Source organism: Rhinolophus sinicus, chromosome X (genome assembly GCF_036562045.2).
Source record: "Rhinolophus sinicus isolate RSC01 chromosome X, ASM3656204v1, whole genome shotgun sequence".
NCBI lineage: Eukaryota > Metazoa > Chordata > Mammalia > Chiroptera > Rhinolophidae > Rhinolophus > Rhinolophus sinicus.
Genome location: NC_133768.1, coordinates 82611892 through 82630350, shown reverse-complemented (window position 1 = coordinate 82630350; position 18459 = coordinate 82611892). Strand labels below are relative to the sequence as shown.

Here is an 18459-nt window from a genome sequence, read left to right as displayed (position 1 = left end):
TCAATATCCCAAAAGACATTTTGGGTTGGCAATCTCTGCTTCCCATCAGAATCAATGATAGAAAACACAAATTGTTTCCCCTAGTGAGGTACACTTTGGATAACATCGGGTTTATCTGAGGAACACGATATGAAGGACAGCACGCAGAACCTATCTTTCGATCTGAGAAACACTAAACATTTGATATTGAAGTATTCCTTTTACTTAAAAATAGAGACCCTGAGATATCTAAGGTTGCAGAACTCCCAGCCAGAAACGGGTAACTGCTTTGCATGCCGGGATTTGTAGTCCGGGAAAGAGTGCTTGAAGTCAAGATGGAGGAATTGCTAATAACATGTGGAGAGCGGCCCCAGGGGAGTCTGCGCCGCGAGGGGACTGGGCGATGCGCGGATTGGGCCGGGTGAATTTAAGACCAGGTGTTCAAACCTCTCCTCCAGAGGAAGCAGGGCGCCCTGTAGTCTCGCGAGATCCTGACGAGGCCCAATGGAATGCGGGGCCGGCTTATCACTAGGGGCATTTGGTGGGGGCGGAGTCTTGACGGGGGTGGGCCGGCAGTCGTTAGCTGCGCCGCGTAGGGCCGTTTGGGCCGAGCTTCGACTGTGAGGAGCAAAGCAGTGGCCATGAAGGAAGAGAAGGAGCATAGGCCTAAGGAGAAGCGAGTAACTCTGTTGACTCCCCCGGGGGCTACAGGCAGCGGCGGTGGGGCTTCCGGGGACAGCACCAAAGGGGAAGATAAGCAGGATCGGAACAAGGAGAAGAGAGAGGCTCTGAGCAAGGTGCCTGGTCCGCCGTTGGCCCGTGAGAGGGCGGGACGCGTTCGCCACCCATGGAGGATGGTTGGGAATGGGGTTGCCCTCTTCTTCTCCCTGTCGACCCTTCCGTTTCTTCCCCTGTGGGAAAATCTCATCACCCTGTCTTAATCTCTGGACCGAAATGAATGGAGCTCCTCTCGGCCAAGCCCCGGGGAGTGAGGGAAAGGGGATTCCCAGATGGAGAAGGGTTTAGGTCAGAGCTGTGAGATAATGGGAGGGGTGGGGAGCGATAATGAAGAGAATGAGGAATTAAAACATTAATTGGGGGAAATTATTAAATACTGAAGGGGCTATCAAGGGTGGGAGTAGTTTGTGATAGGAGTATTAATGGAGGCGAGTTGAAGGAGTATGGGGGAATTAATTGTCTGGGGCCCAGATCGGGTGCATCCTATTTTGGGAACAATGAGGGAATTTGGGGTATTCCTTAGAGTTTTGAATTCTTTATGCTAAATGAGGAAGGGTTTTGTTTTAGGATGTTGGATGTGATAGGGAAATAATAAATCAAGAGTTCGTGGCACTCACAGAAGACCAGGGTTGGCCTACTAATTTCTTACCACTACATCTATTGAAAAATGGGTGATATAAAATGATGTGGAAACCTAGTAAACTTCAGGGCTTCAACCTGAGATTTTCCTTGCTCCAGACAGTTCTCATTTCTAAGAGTTTTTAAAAACTGTTACTATATTTTATTAATTCTGAACATTAGGAGACTATTTTCTCCTGGGTTTTTATAAATGATCTTGTCTTTCAAAGCACAGCTTTCTTCAGGGATGGTGATTCATTCAGGTATGACTGAAAATTGATTTGTACTAATTTTATTTTACTTATTCATTTCTGAAGGTGGTAATTCGGAGATTACCTCCCACTTTGACCAAGGAGCAGCTTCAGGAACATCTTCAACCTATGCCAGAGCATGATTATTTTGAGTTTTTTTCTAATGATACTAGGTAAAATAAATAAATAAAGGGGGGGGGTAAATGAAAAAGGTTTCTTCCATTCTTTTTCATCCTACTGTTTTCCATTTGATTTTTGAGCCTGTCTCTTTAATATGTACATTCTTACAATTCAGCCAGACATCTGCAAGCGTATTTACATAATTGCTTTCCTCTCTGCAGTCTGTATCCTCATATGTATGCCAGAGCATACATCAACTTTAAAAATCAAGAGGACATTATTTTGTTCAGGGATCGCTTTGATGGTTATGTATTCCTTGACAATAAAGGTGAGTTCTAGTAACTAAAAGAGTTTCTTTGTCATTTGTGTTTAAGACAATGTGTGTATCACAGTGTTTTCTTAATGCCTTGATAGCTTTTCTAAAATCCTGAATGATAAAACGTGCAACATTTAAAGACTTACATATTGATAAACCTATTATAATCTTATACATAGATATGTGTCTTTTCACAGTTCTCTGGTATTTTTATTAACCTGTTGTTTCTATAGTTTGATCAACTGAATGAAATTGCCGGTTTTCTCCTCCTGTGACAATTTTTTTGCCCTGAATTAGAAAATCTGTTGTTTGACCAGTTTCAGCAGTAATACTCATAAGTGACTCTTTAAACGTGTATAGCAAGTTTAAACGTTTCTCATCTTGCTTCAAGGATCAACATTTGTTTACTTAATTCAAATAACTTAAGCCAATAGTTCCATGCTGAAATACTGTTTAACATTCTAAATTGTATGTAATTAAAACATCGAACTTGATGATCTCCCACTTTGTATCCAGGAGTCTAAAGAGAAGAAAAATTTCTGCCTTAACTCTATTTATTTATTTTCTGCGGCTTGCAACATTTAGCCAGAGAATGTCCTCACTGCCATTTGTCACTTTTCTTTGGCTTTGCAATCATAGTGAATGATGTGTCTTTCTGTTGAGTTTTGTTGTTTTCAGTATTACTTCAAAGTTATTGAAAATGAAACCTTTACCAGGGAATATGCCTGTAAAAGTAGGATTGCCACTGTCCAACTTTTATAAATCCCCACAAACTAGCTACTTCTCCACTCCAGCAACTATATTCCGGTAGATAGCAATGGTTTCCTAGTGACTTAGCCTGGAAATCTCTGAGTTGTGTTTAACTCTTTCCTCCTTTTTATCCCTTACATTTAAACAATTGATGAATCTTTTAAATTTCTTAATGTGTCATCTAGTCTTACTAATATTTTCATATTTGATATCACCTAATGCTTAGACAACCACTGTCTCTAAACTTACAGGGTTTTCCTTTTTTTCCATGTCTGTGTAATTCAGTCTAACTGCCATAAAATTAATCTTTTTGGAAATAGTTGTTTAAAATAATAGTTGTGAAAAAGTCCAAACTCGGGGCAGCCGGTTAGCTCAGTTGGTTAGAGCGCAGTGCTCTTAACAACAAGATTGCTGGTTCGATCCCCACATGGGTCACTGTGAGCTGCGCCTTCTACAACTAGATTGAAACAACTACTTGACTTGGAGCTGATGGGTCCTGGAAAAACACACTTAAATAAATAAAGTTTTTTTTTTTTTTAAAAAAGTCCAAACTCCTTAGCCTGGTAGTCAGGACCCTCCATAGTCTGGCCTCACTTCTGTTTTCTTCAGCCTATCTTCCACAGTTTCATTCTGCTTTGGTCTGGTTTATCTATTCCTTTTCAAACATATCAGTTATTAAACTAATCTGATTCTGCATGTACCAGGCTTTCCAAAATTATGTTTCCTCCCTGACTGCTTTGTGATGCCTTCTGGTCAATTCTACTTACTTTATTCTGGCTTATGTCTATATGCCAGTGGTCTCTACACCTTGTGTGACATTATTCTATGGGAGAGAGCTGGTGTATTTTTTTTCCAGTAGTCACTTGTTTGTAACCATCACCACTATGTAAATCCAGAATGTTTTCATCCCCCCATAAAGAATCCTATATCCATTAGCAGTCATCTCCTATTCTCCCCTCTCCCCCAACCCCCGCCCCTGGCAACACTAATCTACTAACTATGGATTTCCCTATTCTGGACATTTCATATAAAGAGAAACATACAATATGTGACCTTTTGTGACTGCCATCTTTTACTTAGCATGTTTTCAAGGTTCATTCATGTTATAGCATGTATCATTACCTCATTCCTTTATTTTTATTTGCATTTTTAAAAATTGTGGTAAAATACACAGAAATAAAATTTACCATCTTAACCATCTTTTTTAATTAAAGTTGATTGGGGTGACAATTGTTAGTAAAATTACATAAATTTCAGGTGTACAATTCTGTATTACATCCTCTATAAATCCCATTGTGTGTTCACCACCCAGAGTCAGTTTTCCTTCCATCACCATATATTTGATCCCCTTTACCCACATCTACCACCCCCCTCCCACCATATCCTTTGGTAACCACTAAACTATTGTCTGTGTCTGAGTTTTTGTTTCACATTTGTTTGTCTTATTCTTTTGCATCTTAACCGTTTTTCTTTTTTTTTTTTTTTTATATATATATTTTTTTTAATTAAATTTATTGCAGTGACAATTGTCAGTAAAATTACATAGATTTCAGGTGTACAATTCTGCACTTAACCGTTTTTAAGTGTACAGTTTGGTTGTATTAAGCACATTCACATTGTTGTGCACCCAATCTTTCATCTTTCAAGACTGAAACTCTATACCAATTAAACAACAACTCCCCATTTCTCCTTCCGTCAGCCCTTAGCAACTATCATTCTATCTCTGTTGACCTAGAAGTTGACCTTTCTAGGCACTGCTCATATAAGTGGAATCATAAAGTATTTGACTTTTTTGTGACTCACTGATTTCACTTAGCATAATGTCCTCAAGGTTTATCCATGTTGTAGCATGAGTCAGAATTTCATTTCTTTTTAAGGCTGAGTAATATTCCATTGTATATACTACATTTATCCATTCGTCTGTCAAGGGACATTTGTGTTGCTTCTACCTACTCATGGCTATTGTGAATAATGCTTCTGTGAATGTGGATGTACAAATAATTGTTGAAGTCTCTGCTTTCACTTCTGTTGAATATATACAAAAGTGCAATTGCTAGGCCATATAGTAATTCTATTTTAAATTTTTGGAGGAACCACCATGCTGTTTACATTCCTACCAGTAATGCACAAGTGTTCTAATTTCTCCAGATCCTCACCAACACATTATTTTGTTTTTCCCCTTTAATAGTAACCATTCTAATGGGTATAAGGTGATAGCTCTGGATTTGTATTTCTCTAATGATTAGTAAAATAATAATGTTTTCATATGCTTGAGCATATGAGCATCTTTTCATATGCTTTTCAGCCATTTGTATATCATCTTTGGAGAAATGTTGATTCAAGTGCATTGAACATTTTTCAATTGGGTTATTTGTGGGTTTTTTCTTGTTGTTGAGTTGTAGGAGTTCTTTAGATGTTCTGTATATTGACCCATTATCAGATGTATGATTTGTAAATATTTTCTCCTATTCCATAGGTTGCCTTTTCACTATATTGATTATGTGCTTAGATGCACAGTTTTTAATTTTGATGTCTAATTTATCTATTTTTACCTTTGTTGCCTGTGCTTTTGGTGTCTTGGTGTATTTTTTAAATAACAGCTTCATTGCAATATAATTCACATACCATAAAATTCACCCTTTAAAAGTGTACAGTTCAGTGTTTTTTAGTGTATTCAGTTATGCAGCAACAGCTACAATCTAACTTTAGAACACGTTTATCACTAAAGAAAAACCCCATACCCGTTAGTTGCCACTCTTCATTCTCCCCACCACTTCCCCCGAGCTCTAGACAACCACTAATCTATCTCTATAGATTTGCTTATTCTAGAGATTTCTGTTGTAGTTTTAAATGAAAACTAGCCGGAAGATTTTCCCCCCACATATCAAAATATCACACTTTAGAAGTGGAATTTAAATGACTATTTTACTTCCCTGCCATATCTTTTCATGATAAGTATGAATTTGGGGCTCCTTTGATAGCATGTTGATAATAATTGTTCCAGTGTGATTGATGCCTGTTGGGAGACCCTTCTCAGATGACTGCCATCAAAGGAGGCCTAGAAAGTGGTGGGTTAACTCTTGTATCCAGTTGACATTTTATTTGTTATAGCAAATGTGATATTTTTTTTCTAAACAGGTCAGGAATATCCTGCTATAGTAGAATTTGCACCTTTTCAAAAAGCTGCGAAAAAGAAGACTAAAAAAAGAGATACCAAAGTTGGGACCATCGATGATGGTACAGTATAGCTCTAGTTATGTAATGCTACTGGGTTTTAAAAAAATGTTACCTTTGTGGGAATTAATTGGACTCCAATCTTTTAAATAAGAGAACATATGGGGTGAAGTTAATAAATATAATTCATTGATGAAAGCTTTGCTTAATTGTTAGAATGGAGGTGGGTTTCCTATAGTTTCCACTCCTTTTGGCTAGTGGAATTTGATTCCTCCACCATAAGCAGTACATTGTTGACTATTGAGTAGTAAATGACCTTAAGTTTGTTAATTAAAAGACAATGGGGAAAAAAATCAGATGTTTCAAAGTACAACTCCTTGAGACCTCTTACCATTTTTATGATTATTTGACTTTTGGTTTCTATTTTTATAAAGAGGAAGATTTATCATTGAAAGCTATGATGGAAACTTTTATTAAGTTACTCAAGTAACTTAATATAAAGGAATTGAAGTGGCCAGTCCTATTTTCTAGGCTTTGACTATGTAGTTAATTGCATACATAGTAATTACACTGAACCAAAATACAGGATCTAGAAAACTGGAATAGTTGCCACTTAAGGTAACCTGGATCTAAATTTTGAACTCTGTAACTTATGTTGGATAAGGGCTTAGACTGATATTTTAGAATCATCTAGTTTGATTTCCATTGTTATTATAATGGGTATTTTATAAAGAACACAGAAAGGCTCAGCACACAGCTGCATATTGATTATATCAAAGATTCAGACCTGGAAGACTAGATCAAGTGACATGCTCCACACTGCATAGAAACTCCAGATACAAGCAATATAATGACTCAGATGTGTTACCCTAGCTGATGTCGGGGGCATCTAGGAAAGAACTCAGTGGCATCACCTCCAGTGCCACTCTAGAACATCCCCCTAACTGATCTTTATGGAAGTACTGATTTTCATACATTGAGTCTACATAAAGTGAGGTACACCCATACAGGAATTGGTTACATGTATATACATAATACATAACTATATACATGTACTTTTAACAGTTGTCCCCCTAAGTGTGACTCTGGATTAGCAGGAGCAGTGATGTCCAAAAGCAAACTTTGTCATCCCTCGAGGTTCTGTTCCAGCGTGGTGTCTCATTTTCCCTGACACCATGTTGCACCAGCTCCCTTCTTGGTATCTCTAATAGCAGTTCTGAGAGTAAGTAACCAATCAAGCCCTAAATAGTCTATCTTGTGGTTTATTTTTATTCCATGAAGTAGAAGATTATCTTCTTTGATAAATGTCCTAGATAATAATTTCCTATTTTGTTTAAAGTTGCTATGCTTTCTGTTTACTTAAACAATTATTTAGATCCAGAATACAGAAAATTTTTGGAAAGTTATGCTGCAGATAATGAGAAAATGACATCTACTCCAGAAACACTGCTAGAGGAAATAGAAGCTAAAAATAGAGAATTAATAGGTAAGTGGGCAAAAGGAATTAAGAGCAACAGCTTTCTCATCAGCAGACCTGTCTGATTCCCACTTCTGTCACTTGCTAGCTATGTAATCATGGGGAAAGCACTAACTTCTCTGAGACTCTGTTTCTTCTACTGTAAAATACAGATGATAATACCTGCATCACAAGATAATGAGCATGCATTGATTAGATGGGGGAAATTCTCTGTGACCTGTTTAGTACCACACAAATGTAACAATTATAAAAGGTTTGAAGACTAGTGTGGCACCTTTAGATGTTGGTAAACATTGGAAGATAAGTTGGTATTTTCTAGTAATAAAAAGCTAGTTTTCCTGAAAAAAAAAAAAAAGACCTGAAATATCAAAAAATGAATTCAGTCACTGCAAAACTTAAAACCTCTTGAGAAATTCTAGCTTGGATGTTGGTTCTACTAATAGGCTGTCATTACTGTATCATCTCTAAACATAAGAATAGTCTCTGACTCAGGATATTTACTCCTAGGAATTTATCCAAAGGAAGTGTATTTTCAAAAGCTAGCTACGAGGCTAGATAGCATTCTTCAGAATATTGAAAAATGAATTAAATATCCTTCTAAAACTTGCTTTTTATTAATGGATGCATAGTATAAGCCCATCTCTGATAATTTCATGAGAAGAAACTCCCAAAAGTGAAATTATGGGGTCAAAAGGATTAGATATTTTTAACCCCTTCCCCCAATTTCTTCCCAGTTTGACAAATTGATACTCCCATCTGTAAAAGAGAATGTCCTTTGCACTTAATTCTCACCAACACTATGAAGTACGCTTTTTAAAAGTTTTATATTTTGTATTTCTTCACAGTTTAAAAGATATTTTAAATTTTCAGAATTGGAATACTGTAAAACTTCTTTCCAATAATGTAGTTGTGAACTTTCTGTTTAAGGGGTATATAGTTTTTCCAACCTTGGGTGGTTGGCAGGGAATGTCAGAAAATAGAATCCTTTCTAGGGGTTGATAAGTATTATTAATAATCTGTTTACATTTATGTAGCTAAAAAGACAACCCCACTGTTGAGCTTCCTGAAAAACAAGCAGGTAAACCTTTTGTTTACTTAGTTCTCTCAATACTTTTATTTCATTGGTTCACATTCTGTGAACATTTTAAGAGCATTGGGATCCTGTAAGAGAAATAGCTGCTTTTTCTTACCATTATTCTTTAAAGATTTGGCTCATTGGCGCTCTCCTCTGTGGTTGCTGGACCAAAGAATCACTCTGCAAACCCGGAGAGTGCTTAACTTGTTCCAGAGACACTCTCTTGATTTTCTGAAAGCTTCTGGAAATACAGCAAGACACCAGTGGGAGACTCTGATACTAGCAGGCCTTGGTCTTTATTCTCTCTCATATTATGAATGGGGTGGAGAGGGGCTTAAGGAGGTAGAATGCCACTTTGTAGAAAGTAGGAAGGAAAGACGATCCAGTTTAGTGGGTGCCCACCATGCCTTTGGGATTGACTTAAGTTTGTGGTGATGATTATTTTGTTTGAAGGTTTATGTTGATGTTTCTTTCTAGAGAATGAGAGAAGAAAAAAGAGAAGAAAGAAGGAGGCGAGAAATAGAAAGAAAAAGACAAAGAGAAGAAGAAAGGAGGAAATGGAAAGAAGAAGAGAAACGAAAAAGGAAAGATATAGAGAAGCTAAAGAAGATAGACAGAGTTCCAGAAAGGGACAAATTAAAGGATGAACCAAAGATTAAGGTAGGAAAATAAACTGACTGCATGTTGCTGAAAATTGCATGAATCTACTTCTTTAAATATGTGTGCATCTTGTGTGGTGTAAATACAGTTTTTCAGTTTTTGTCCCTTTTTTGGCGGGGGGTGAACCAATAGAAATCTTTCCCATAATGCTATTATTTTTGTAAGGTAATTTAAAAGGACTAAGTTTACATATATCTTCAGTGCAGATTTTTTATTTTTGTCACTGAAAATGTTCAAATTTTGGATGATTATTCTTTCAGTTCTTCATAAATAGGGGCTTAGGACTGGCTGGCATGAATTACGGTTTTTATTCAGCTTTTCCTGCATATTTGATACATTAAGTTGCCTCATCTGTTTGTTTTCCACTGTCTTCAGGTACACAGGTTTCTGTTACAAGCTGTGAATCAGAAAAATGTAAGGACCAAATACATGATACAGAGCACCTAGTATCATGTCACACAGGTCATAGTTAATAAGTCCTGTTGGTGGTGGTGGTAGTGTTTCCTGTAGAAAATCCCTTCAGACTGACTTGAGTCTTCTTAAAAGCTAGCCATTTTAAATTCCTACTTTAAAAGAAATCCCAGATGACTTCCTGGTGCTCTGCTGCATACCCAGAAGCTTCAACAATATACAGCTAAGGACAACCATGCTGTATGGTTTCTCTTCTTTTTTTGTCTGCCTCTCATAACTGTTCTCCTTATGCGAGTACTAGAGATAATATCCTGCATTATGTGCTTTCCCCCCCTCACATGATTCCCATGTTATTTTCTTGCATCTACCTGGGAATCTGTGAGCAGCAGATTCTGAATAATGCATCACATATAGGAAAAGGAAAACCCATATAAAGATCCCAGCCTTGCTGCTTCCCTTCTGAGGGCATGGCTTGGGCAGCCCTTGCTCCAGAGAACTTCCTGGGGAACTTCGGAGAAAAATCTCACAGAGATGGTGGCAGGGTCTCCTTTGACCTCAAAATTCAGCAGTTTGTGGTTCCCCTAGGCTGTCCAGAGATCATTATTGGTGATAAGGGGCTTGGCCACAGGGTGGGGGAAGTTCCCATATTAATCCTTCTAGCAATCTGTCTTCCATGCCACAAGTGACTTGACTTGCTATTCCTAACAGCAAGGCAGAAGGTAGAGCCAACCATGCTAGAGATATTCATTAATGTTCTTATTAGAGTAATGAACATCTTGGCTTCTAATAAAGATGATCATTAGAGACATAAGAACACTTCGAATGAAACCTGCACATGGTATCCTCACTTTACACTGGTCCCTTCCTAGTGTCCAGTTTGGAATCACCATTTGCAGTGGCTGTCTGCTGAAATCTTCATGCTTAAATCTTTTGGTGGTTGGCCTTTTGCTTGGTGACTTACATGATGCCTTCACCCTGAGACGAACCTTTGTATGATGGCTTCACTCTGAGATTTGAAATTCTTCTGTTTTGCCAAAGAATCTCTGAATATCCAACACTTGGGGGTGTTCTAGAGAGATTTGTAGCAGTGGTGTGAAAAACAAACTGTTTTTTGTTAGAAATTTGAACTTTATAAAGCACTTTTATTTTAGAATTGCATTCTGTCATATATATGACATGGAGCAGAGTTCCTACTCAGTAGAGAAGGAACTTCACTGTTCTGACATGAAGTATTTGGATTTTTAAATCAAATGCCAAATAATTCTTGCTATTCATTTCTAATGATAATAGGATTTTACCATCATAAGTATGTTACTCTCAGGCTCAAGGCAAAATTATTCTCGCAATAGATCACTCCTTTGGTGACTGAGGTATTTGTCATTCCAAGTACTACATAAAAACACTCTAACAGTAATGATCTACCTAGCATTTTAAATTTGTGGCAAGTTATATTGACATGCTGATATGCTACAGAAGGCATACTTGGAAGTGTGCATTGGTTCACTTAAAGGTTGACTCATTTAAAGCCAAAGGAGTCTTGATCCTATTGCCACAGTGATTGAACCACTTCATTTGAGTGCATAACACTTTCACATTAATAGCAACCTTTTAGTAAATTACTGCTCTCGTGCACTAGTTGTTCACCCAAAAGTTTGAATACCTTCCTCTGAAGCCTTCTACAGTCAAAATTAAAAATATTTAGTATATTGTTCCTTTGATAGACTCAGAAGACAGTGTCCCACCCTTTAAAATAAAAATAAATTTGTTCTCCTTAAAGCTGCTCAAGAAGCCAGAAAAAGGAGACGAAAAAGAATTGGACAAAAGAGAAAAAGCCAAGAAATTGGACAAAGAGAATCTGAATGATGAAAGAGCCAGTGGGCAAAGTTGTACATTGCCCAAACGTTCTGATGGCGAACTTAAAGATGAAAAGCCTAAGAGGTTGGTAGGCAAGGGCTCTTTGTTACATTTGTTTTCAAGGTGTTTCTTCTAGGTGCTAGTTATACTGCTATGTCTTGGACTTATACCTGAATTAAGATAAGTTGTTTTACCAGGGGCAGGGGAATGAGGAGAAGGAGCTTCAGATATTCTAGTATTTTAATCTGTGTGGATGAATTTTGTTTTTTGTTACTGTTTTTCAAAACGCTAGTATTTTTTTACTTTGCTCCAAAAGTGTAGCCTCATTGCAGTGGCCAAGTCAGAATCAAAGTGTTCCTGCATTTGTGATTAAAAGATCTTTGAGGCTACATTCTCAGATTTGTTTTTCATGCAGACCTGAAGATGAGAGTGGCAGAGACTACAGGGAGAGGGAACGGGATTATGAACGAGATCAAGAGCGCATACTTCGGGAAAGAGAGAGACTGAAGCGGCAAGAAGAAGAGCGCCGGAGGCAGAAGGACCGCTATGAGAAAGAGAAGTCTTTTAAAAGAAAGGAAGAAGAAATGAAAAAAGAGAAAGAAGCACTTCGGGATAAAGGAAAGAAGACTGAAAGTACGGAATCAGTAGGAAGCTCAGAAAAAGCTGAAAAGAAAGAGGAAGTGGTTAAGAGAGATCGCATAAGAAACAAGGTGTGGCATTTCTTTACACTTGTTTATTTTCATGAGGATTTTATTTTCTTTTCCTGCAAGTGTAAAGGAAAGGACTCATTGTTTATTATAGAATTTTTCGAGGAAATTTTATTACAGAAAATTTTATTATAGGAACTTTATCTGCAACTTTTTTTCAGTCTTGGTTGGATCCTTTTATTAACTAATAAAAATGTCAAACACACAAAAGTAGAGAACAGAATAATACAATGTACCCATCACTCAGCTTCAACAATTATCAACTCGTGGCCAGCCTTCTTTCTGTTCTACCCCATCCCTACCCCTACTGGGTTATTTTCAGGCAAATCCTGGATGTATAATTTCTTCTTTAAATATGTCAATATTAGAGATCAAGGCTCTTTTTCTTAACATATATGACCCTAATAGTATTTTCACACCAAAAAAAAAATAACAATAATTCCTTAACATCGTACCTACTCTGTTCAAATTTTCCCAATTGTCTCATCTATATCTTTTTTATTGGCTGTAAACAAGGTCCACAAATTGTATTTGCTTGAAATGTTTCCTTAAATCTCTTCTAATATAGACAATTTCCCCTCCTTTTCTTGTCCTACATTTATTTGTTGCAGAAACCAATTTGTTCTATAGAGCTTCTAACATTCCAGATTGGCTAATTACATCCCTGTGGTATCATTTAACATGTTCCTCTATCTTCTATGTTTCCTTGAAAACTGATAGTTACATCTAGGGAAGGGGTCAGCAGATTATTTCTATAAAGGGCCAGATGGTAAACATTTTAGGCTTCATGCGCCATGTGGTCTCTGTCACAACCACTAAACCCTGTAGGAAGGCAGGCATAGACTATGTAAAAGAATGAGCGTGGCTGTGTGCCAATAAAATTTTATTCAGAGGCAGTTGCTCTTCTCCTGGCCTGCCCGCTCCCACCATTTTGGGAGCGTACTATCCTCTTTTAATAAATTCACCACTTGCTTGGCTTAAAAAAAAATTAATCACAAAAATAGACAGCCCCTCACCTAGAGGCCTGAATATATTCAGGCTCAATTTTTGGCAAGAGCACTTCATAGGTGGTGGTGTGCACTTCCTGTGTATCATATCAGGAAGCATATAATGTCCGGGTGTCCTCTGAGTGTGATGTTATGATTGATCAATAGCAGTTATATTGTGGTTATATAATAGGATGTCCTAGTTCTTAGGATATACAAGTTGAAATACTTAGGGATGAAGGGTCATGATGTGTGCAACTTACTGTCAGTGGTTCTGTAAAAATAATGTGTACATAAAGGTGTGTACATTCACACACATGCTAGAGACAGCAAAAGCACATGTGACATGTTAAAATTGTTAATCTAGAAGAAAGGTACTAGGTATTCATTAAGTGTTGCAACATTTCTATAGATTTAAAATTTTTTAAGATAAAAAGTTTAAAAAACAACTGATTAATCGTTTCAGGTACTATAAGCCTGATTCATCTGTTATAAAAATTTTTATCAGCCTTTCTCCTAACAATTTTGTTTAGATTAGTTATTTCATGGGGAGGTGGAAAATGGTGATATACGAATTCTGCCTTTCCTGTAGTATTTATTATCTGATGTCCTTCTATAAAGAGGAATTTCCCTCAATAGTTGTTTGGTTAGCCTGAAGTTCAGTTTATACAGGAAAGACAAGATAAACACTTGATCCTCTTCCTTTATTTACCAGTATTCAGAGTAATGGGTTTGTGTCCCAGCAAATTCTAGGGGTTATCATTGAGTTTTTTTGTTTAGTCTTTAAAAACTCGTGGATTTAGAAATGCTTGGTGTATTCCAACTTATTATCAGTTATTGTCTTTGTTGATGTTTAAATTGTCCCATCTTTGCACAACGGGAGCCCTATCATCCACTTCTTTAAATACTATGCAGCAGTCTCATCTGTTTCAACATTTCATTTGGTGAATTTGCTAGAATTATTCAATTGAGAATAATGCTTTAAGGCTAACTTTCATACATCAGGGAGAAAGAGTAAGGAAGGCTTATGTAACTTTTTTGTGAATTCTGAAAAAGGCCTATACATTTAAGTTTTAAAGGGTCATATTGTCATTAAACCAAACACATTACCTGATCTGAGAGCTACATGATGACTTTATTGAAGCTTATTTAGGAGTCTGACATCTAAAGTGCCACCTAGATAGACAGTCTCAAGCTGGGGTTACATTACCATACCAGAATTAAGAAACAGTCATGTTTGTGGCAAGTTACATGGGTCTGAGCTCATAAGTCCAGGGAGGTCTCCATTTAACACGTTGCGTACGGATCACGAGAATCTTCACGAGGGATTTAAACCCCGCCGTACGCAACGTGTTAAGACTGCACTCTTTATTACTGTTGTTACTCCTATTATTTTCTTATATGCTGGTGCATTTCCAAGTCAATTTACTGATGGGGAGGAGAGATAGGCAATGGCTATGGTTTCTAAGTAAAAAGAAAATCAAGCTGATTCAGTTCATCTTGAGATGGTTAAGAAAATTAGGCAGTAGAGTTATCAAAAATTTACCTTAGTCATATAAAATAATACTTATGAAATGGTTGCTTTTCTTTGGAGATAGGGAAAAGGAAGCAGGCAGTTAGAGGCAAATTATCCATAAACACTTACACTGTCGTGTACCGTGCCCTCATATTTTTGGTCTTGTATGAGTTGTTTTTGGTGTATATCAGTACATAACTTATGACTCTGAAAATCCCCCATAAACTCTTAGTAGCAATGTCGCAACACTAACATTTCATTTATTTTAGGATCGCCCAGCAATGCAGCTTTACCAACCAGGAGCTCGAAGCCGAAATCGACTGTGTCCCCCTGATGACAGCACCAAGTCTGGAGATGCAGCAATAGAAAAAAAGCAGGAAAGTGGTATTAGCCATAGAAAAGAAGGAGGAGAGGAGTGATAAGTCCAAATGACCGGAGGTGTCCTCCTGACTGTCTAGGCAGCCAAAGAGCATGTATTAAGCAATCCAGAAGTGCCTCAGGGCAAAGGAATAGAGAGAGAAAGGGGGTCGCTGTGCTGGTGGGGTACACTGCAGAGGAGTATGTTTTGCGCCAAAGCAGGAACCTGATTGCAGGTTCAGATTGGAAGAACAATTTCATTTTTTATGCAGTTCCTACAAATTAACTTTAAATTGTCAGACAAAGATGAGGGAGAGGACATGCATTGCAATTTGCAGGTGGGAAATGTCAGTGAAGACTTAATTAGGTATGACAAGAGAAGAAAATAAGAGAGCTGGCTCTAAAATCAAAAGGTTTTGTTAATCCTGGATTGAATTTTCTTAATTTGAGTGGAGCAGAGTCACTCTGAAGTCTTGTTCAGATCTAGTTATATTCACTGTTGGTGACAACTGTTGGCTTTGTGTAACGTAGAAGCAACACGCATGAACTTGTAGTACAAGTACAGTAAAGGGTATGACAAATGTTTGCTTATGCAAGATTTAAATAATCGTGTCATGTCTATATCCTGTGTCCTAAAATTTTAGGATTAGGTTTAGATTTTTGTTTGCTTATGTGAGCTCAGCATAAAGAATATTTTTAAACATCTCCTTTTGCCTTTAGCAATTTTCATATTAATAAGTAAAATTTAACCCTTGTTTGGTTCTTGACAATCTAGTATTTATTTTATCTTAGGTCTCATGATCTGAATGCATGCCCTGTCCAGGAAGGAAACTGCACCAATATTTGTTCCTGTTTTAACAGCAACTTTCAGTTTTAGCTTGTCTTGCATTGGTGTCAATAAATATCAACATCACTCAAGTATGAAGCTAAGTGTGTTTATTAACTTTACTAAATAGCTATTAGTTTTGAGAAGTTAAATTTGATACTGAATTAACCTCTTGGGAATTCTTAAAGGGGACGAATGATATTCGTTTCTGCCTTCACTAGTGTTCTGCCTTTATTTTGCCAACCAAGAAGATCAAATTATGGTTCCCTACTCTTGTTCCCCAAGAACAAAAATGTTTGTACATCCTTGAGCCGCTGCTTAATTTTCATCCTGCCAGCTCCTCTTAACGTGGTGTCAGTTTGCCTTTATATAATAAGTCACTGCTTTATGTTTTCCTCAGCTCTTAGAAGCCAGTATCCCAAGAGGCAGGTAAAGAGGAAGAGCCATCAAAGATGATGGAGAATGGTCCTCAATCAGTGGAGAGAGTACTAAAAGAAGGGAAGGGGAAATTTTAAGGAGGAAAATAGCTGGCAGTGTCCCATGCCACAGAGAGGTTAAGGAAGTTAAGAAATGTGAAGTGTCCGTTGCATTTGGCAGTATTGAGGTCATTAGTGAAATGCGGCCTCTCTTGGCAGCAGAGGTTAGAGGAGCTGGTCTTAGAAGAAGCGATGTTCTGAAACCATCATTCATGAGTTGGCATCACTTGCCTCCTTACCCAGCCTGGGGCCTGTTGCTAGCCCTCTTAAGGCTGTTTTCATATCAGCACCTCCCTCTTTTGTTCTGCTTGCCTTGCCTGTCCAACTCAGTAAACCACTTTCTCACCCCCCTTAAATTTATTCTACTCATTTATGTATTAATTTAGCAAACATTTACTAATCACTGAGTGTGTCAGGCCCTGGGGGTCAAGGACTCAAACAAGTCCTTATTCTTGAGGAACCATGATCCAGTGGTGGCACAAGACACCCAGAACACAATGCACCATGTGAGAACGGCAGTGGTAGCATGGCCTCATGTGGGAGTCTCCTGCCCCTAAGCTACCAAGCTAGTTTAGAAAATCCCTAAACTAGATCAACTGGTGAGACTTCAGGAAGGCCCTCCTTCCCACTAAGCAATTTTTAAAATCCATCTTGATTTCCTTTTCCACAGTGTCAGCTGTCTTTCTCTGGTTTACTTGCTTGCTCTTTTTTTGTGTCGGGGGTGGGGGGTGAGGAGCACTTCCTCATAACTCATAATTTCATGTTCTTAATTTTAAAAAACTATGCTTGTAAACAATAGAAAAGTAGAATTCATTCTGTTTGCCTACTTTTCTTCAGATACAGGTTTGATTTCTCTGGGAATAAAGACAAGATGGAGACATATCAGACCTGGATACCTGAACATGCATTTAACACCTCCTATGTGTTGGCACTAAGACATAGTGAACAGGGTCCCTGCCCCCATGATTCTTAACAGCCATGGGGAGTTTGCTGCTCTAGTGGAAAGAAGTGATGCTAAAGGAAGTAGGAATAATTCAAGGGGTGAGGGCAGTGGGAATAGGTATCTCCAGAGCAGTGAAAAAAGAATGATTGTGCATTCATGAGGCTTTCATACCTTTAAAATCAGGAGCACACCCTCTTGCCCCAGCAGGCAAACACAAGGTAGTCATGAGGCAGTGAATTAACTCAGATTATAAATGAAGATTAACTTTACATGGTAGTCACAGATGTTATCTTTAATTCCATAGGGAAAAAGAGGAATTTTGTAGCCTTTTGTTGGTATGTAGAAACTGTATATGTTTTTGTGGGGGCTGCCCAGAATTTACTGTTTCCAGGGCTGTCCTCTACAGCACAAAAGTTTATTATGACCATTTATATTATTAAAGAAAGCAAGATAGCAAAAATAGGCTCACACTTGGTGATTCTTAGAAAGTATATATTGACAGGTACATACATAGGATTAACCATCCTTAGAAACCTCACAGAGCTCATTTATTCATTCACAAATATTTATTAAGCTCCTACTACAAAGGAAAAAGTGTGTGAAAAGGTCCTGGAATTAGGAGTGTGCCTAGCCTGTTCAGGAGTTGCAGAGGCCATTATGGCTAAAGTAGAGTGAGCAAGGGGGAGAGTAGTCGAAAGGGATGGAATAAAGTCAGAGAGCTAATGGGCAAGAATTAGGGTTTTCAGGCAGGAATTCCTGCCCGTTCTCAGGATGTTTTTTCCCTTTCCCGTTCCTGAATCCCAAGAAAAGTTGGCCGGGAAATCGGGAAAGTTGGCTCCTTGAACCCAGTAATACCCACAATGGGAAATAAACGTACTACTCACAATGTATCTCTTAGACATTTTTCCTATTTATTGCTAGGGTTTCTGGGCGGGAATTCCTGCCCGTTCTCGGGAATTTTTTTTGCTTTTCCATTCCCAAATCCTGAGAAAAGTGGGTCAGAAAATCGGCTCCTTGAACCCAGGTGGTTGGTAGTATCGGCCGTCACTTTGTTGAAACGATTCATTATGGAGAACAGAAAACAGTTTATATCTCAGGATTCCGGAATGGGAAAGTGAAAAAAATTCCTGAGAATGGGCAGGAATTCCCGCCTGGAAACCCTAGGCTAGATCCTCTAAGTCATAGTTAGGACTTGGACTTTTATTCCAAATGAATACAGGAACAA

The 18459-nt window shown here is 37.9% G+C and overlaps 1 protein-coding gene across 2 annotated transcripts; it reads left to right on the top strand.

The window, feature by feature from the left end:
- Positions 1–536: 536 nt before the first annotated feature.
- UPF3B (UPF3B regulator of nonsense mediated mRNA decay) lies at positions 537–15907 on the top strand. 2 transcript variants are annotated; one of them, XM_019717039.2, is made up of 11 exons: positions 537–776; positions 1653–1759; positions 1928–2034; positions 5911–6009; positions 7322–7432; positions 8458–8501; positions 8976–9158; positions 9534–9572; positions 11347–11507; positions 11839–12133; positions 14902–15907. In XM_019717039.2, the coding sequence occupies exons 1-11, from the start codon at positions 621–623 to the stop codon at positions 15049–15051; spliced, it is 1452 nt and encodes a 483-aa protein (XP_019572598.2). In that variant the 5' UTR covers positions 537–620; the 3' UTR covers positions 15052–15907. The 2 variants fall into 2 exon arrangements, with proteins under 2 accessions (XP_019572598.2, XP_019572599.2); XM_019717040.2 differs by lacking the exon at positions 9534–9572 and having other exon boundaries at positions 539–776.
- Positions 15908–18459: the final 2552 nt, after the last annotated feature.

What these genes read in the sequence shown, in the direction of transcription:
- UPF3B (XM_019717039.2), top strand. Translation starts at nt 621, where the DNA reads ATGAAGGAAGAGAAGGAGCATAGGCCTAAGGAGAAGCGAGTAACTCTG. An exon ending in TTTTTTTCTAATGATACTAG is followed by an intron (nt 1,760 to 1,927) that starts GTAAAATAAATA and finishes TCCTCTCTGCAG; the next exon opens with TCTGTATCCTCATATGTATG. An exon ending in TGTATTCCTTGACAATAAAG is followed by an intron (nt 2,035 to 5,910) that starts GTGAGTTCTAGT and finishes TTTTCTAAACAG; the next exon opens with GTCAGGAATATCCTGCTATA.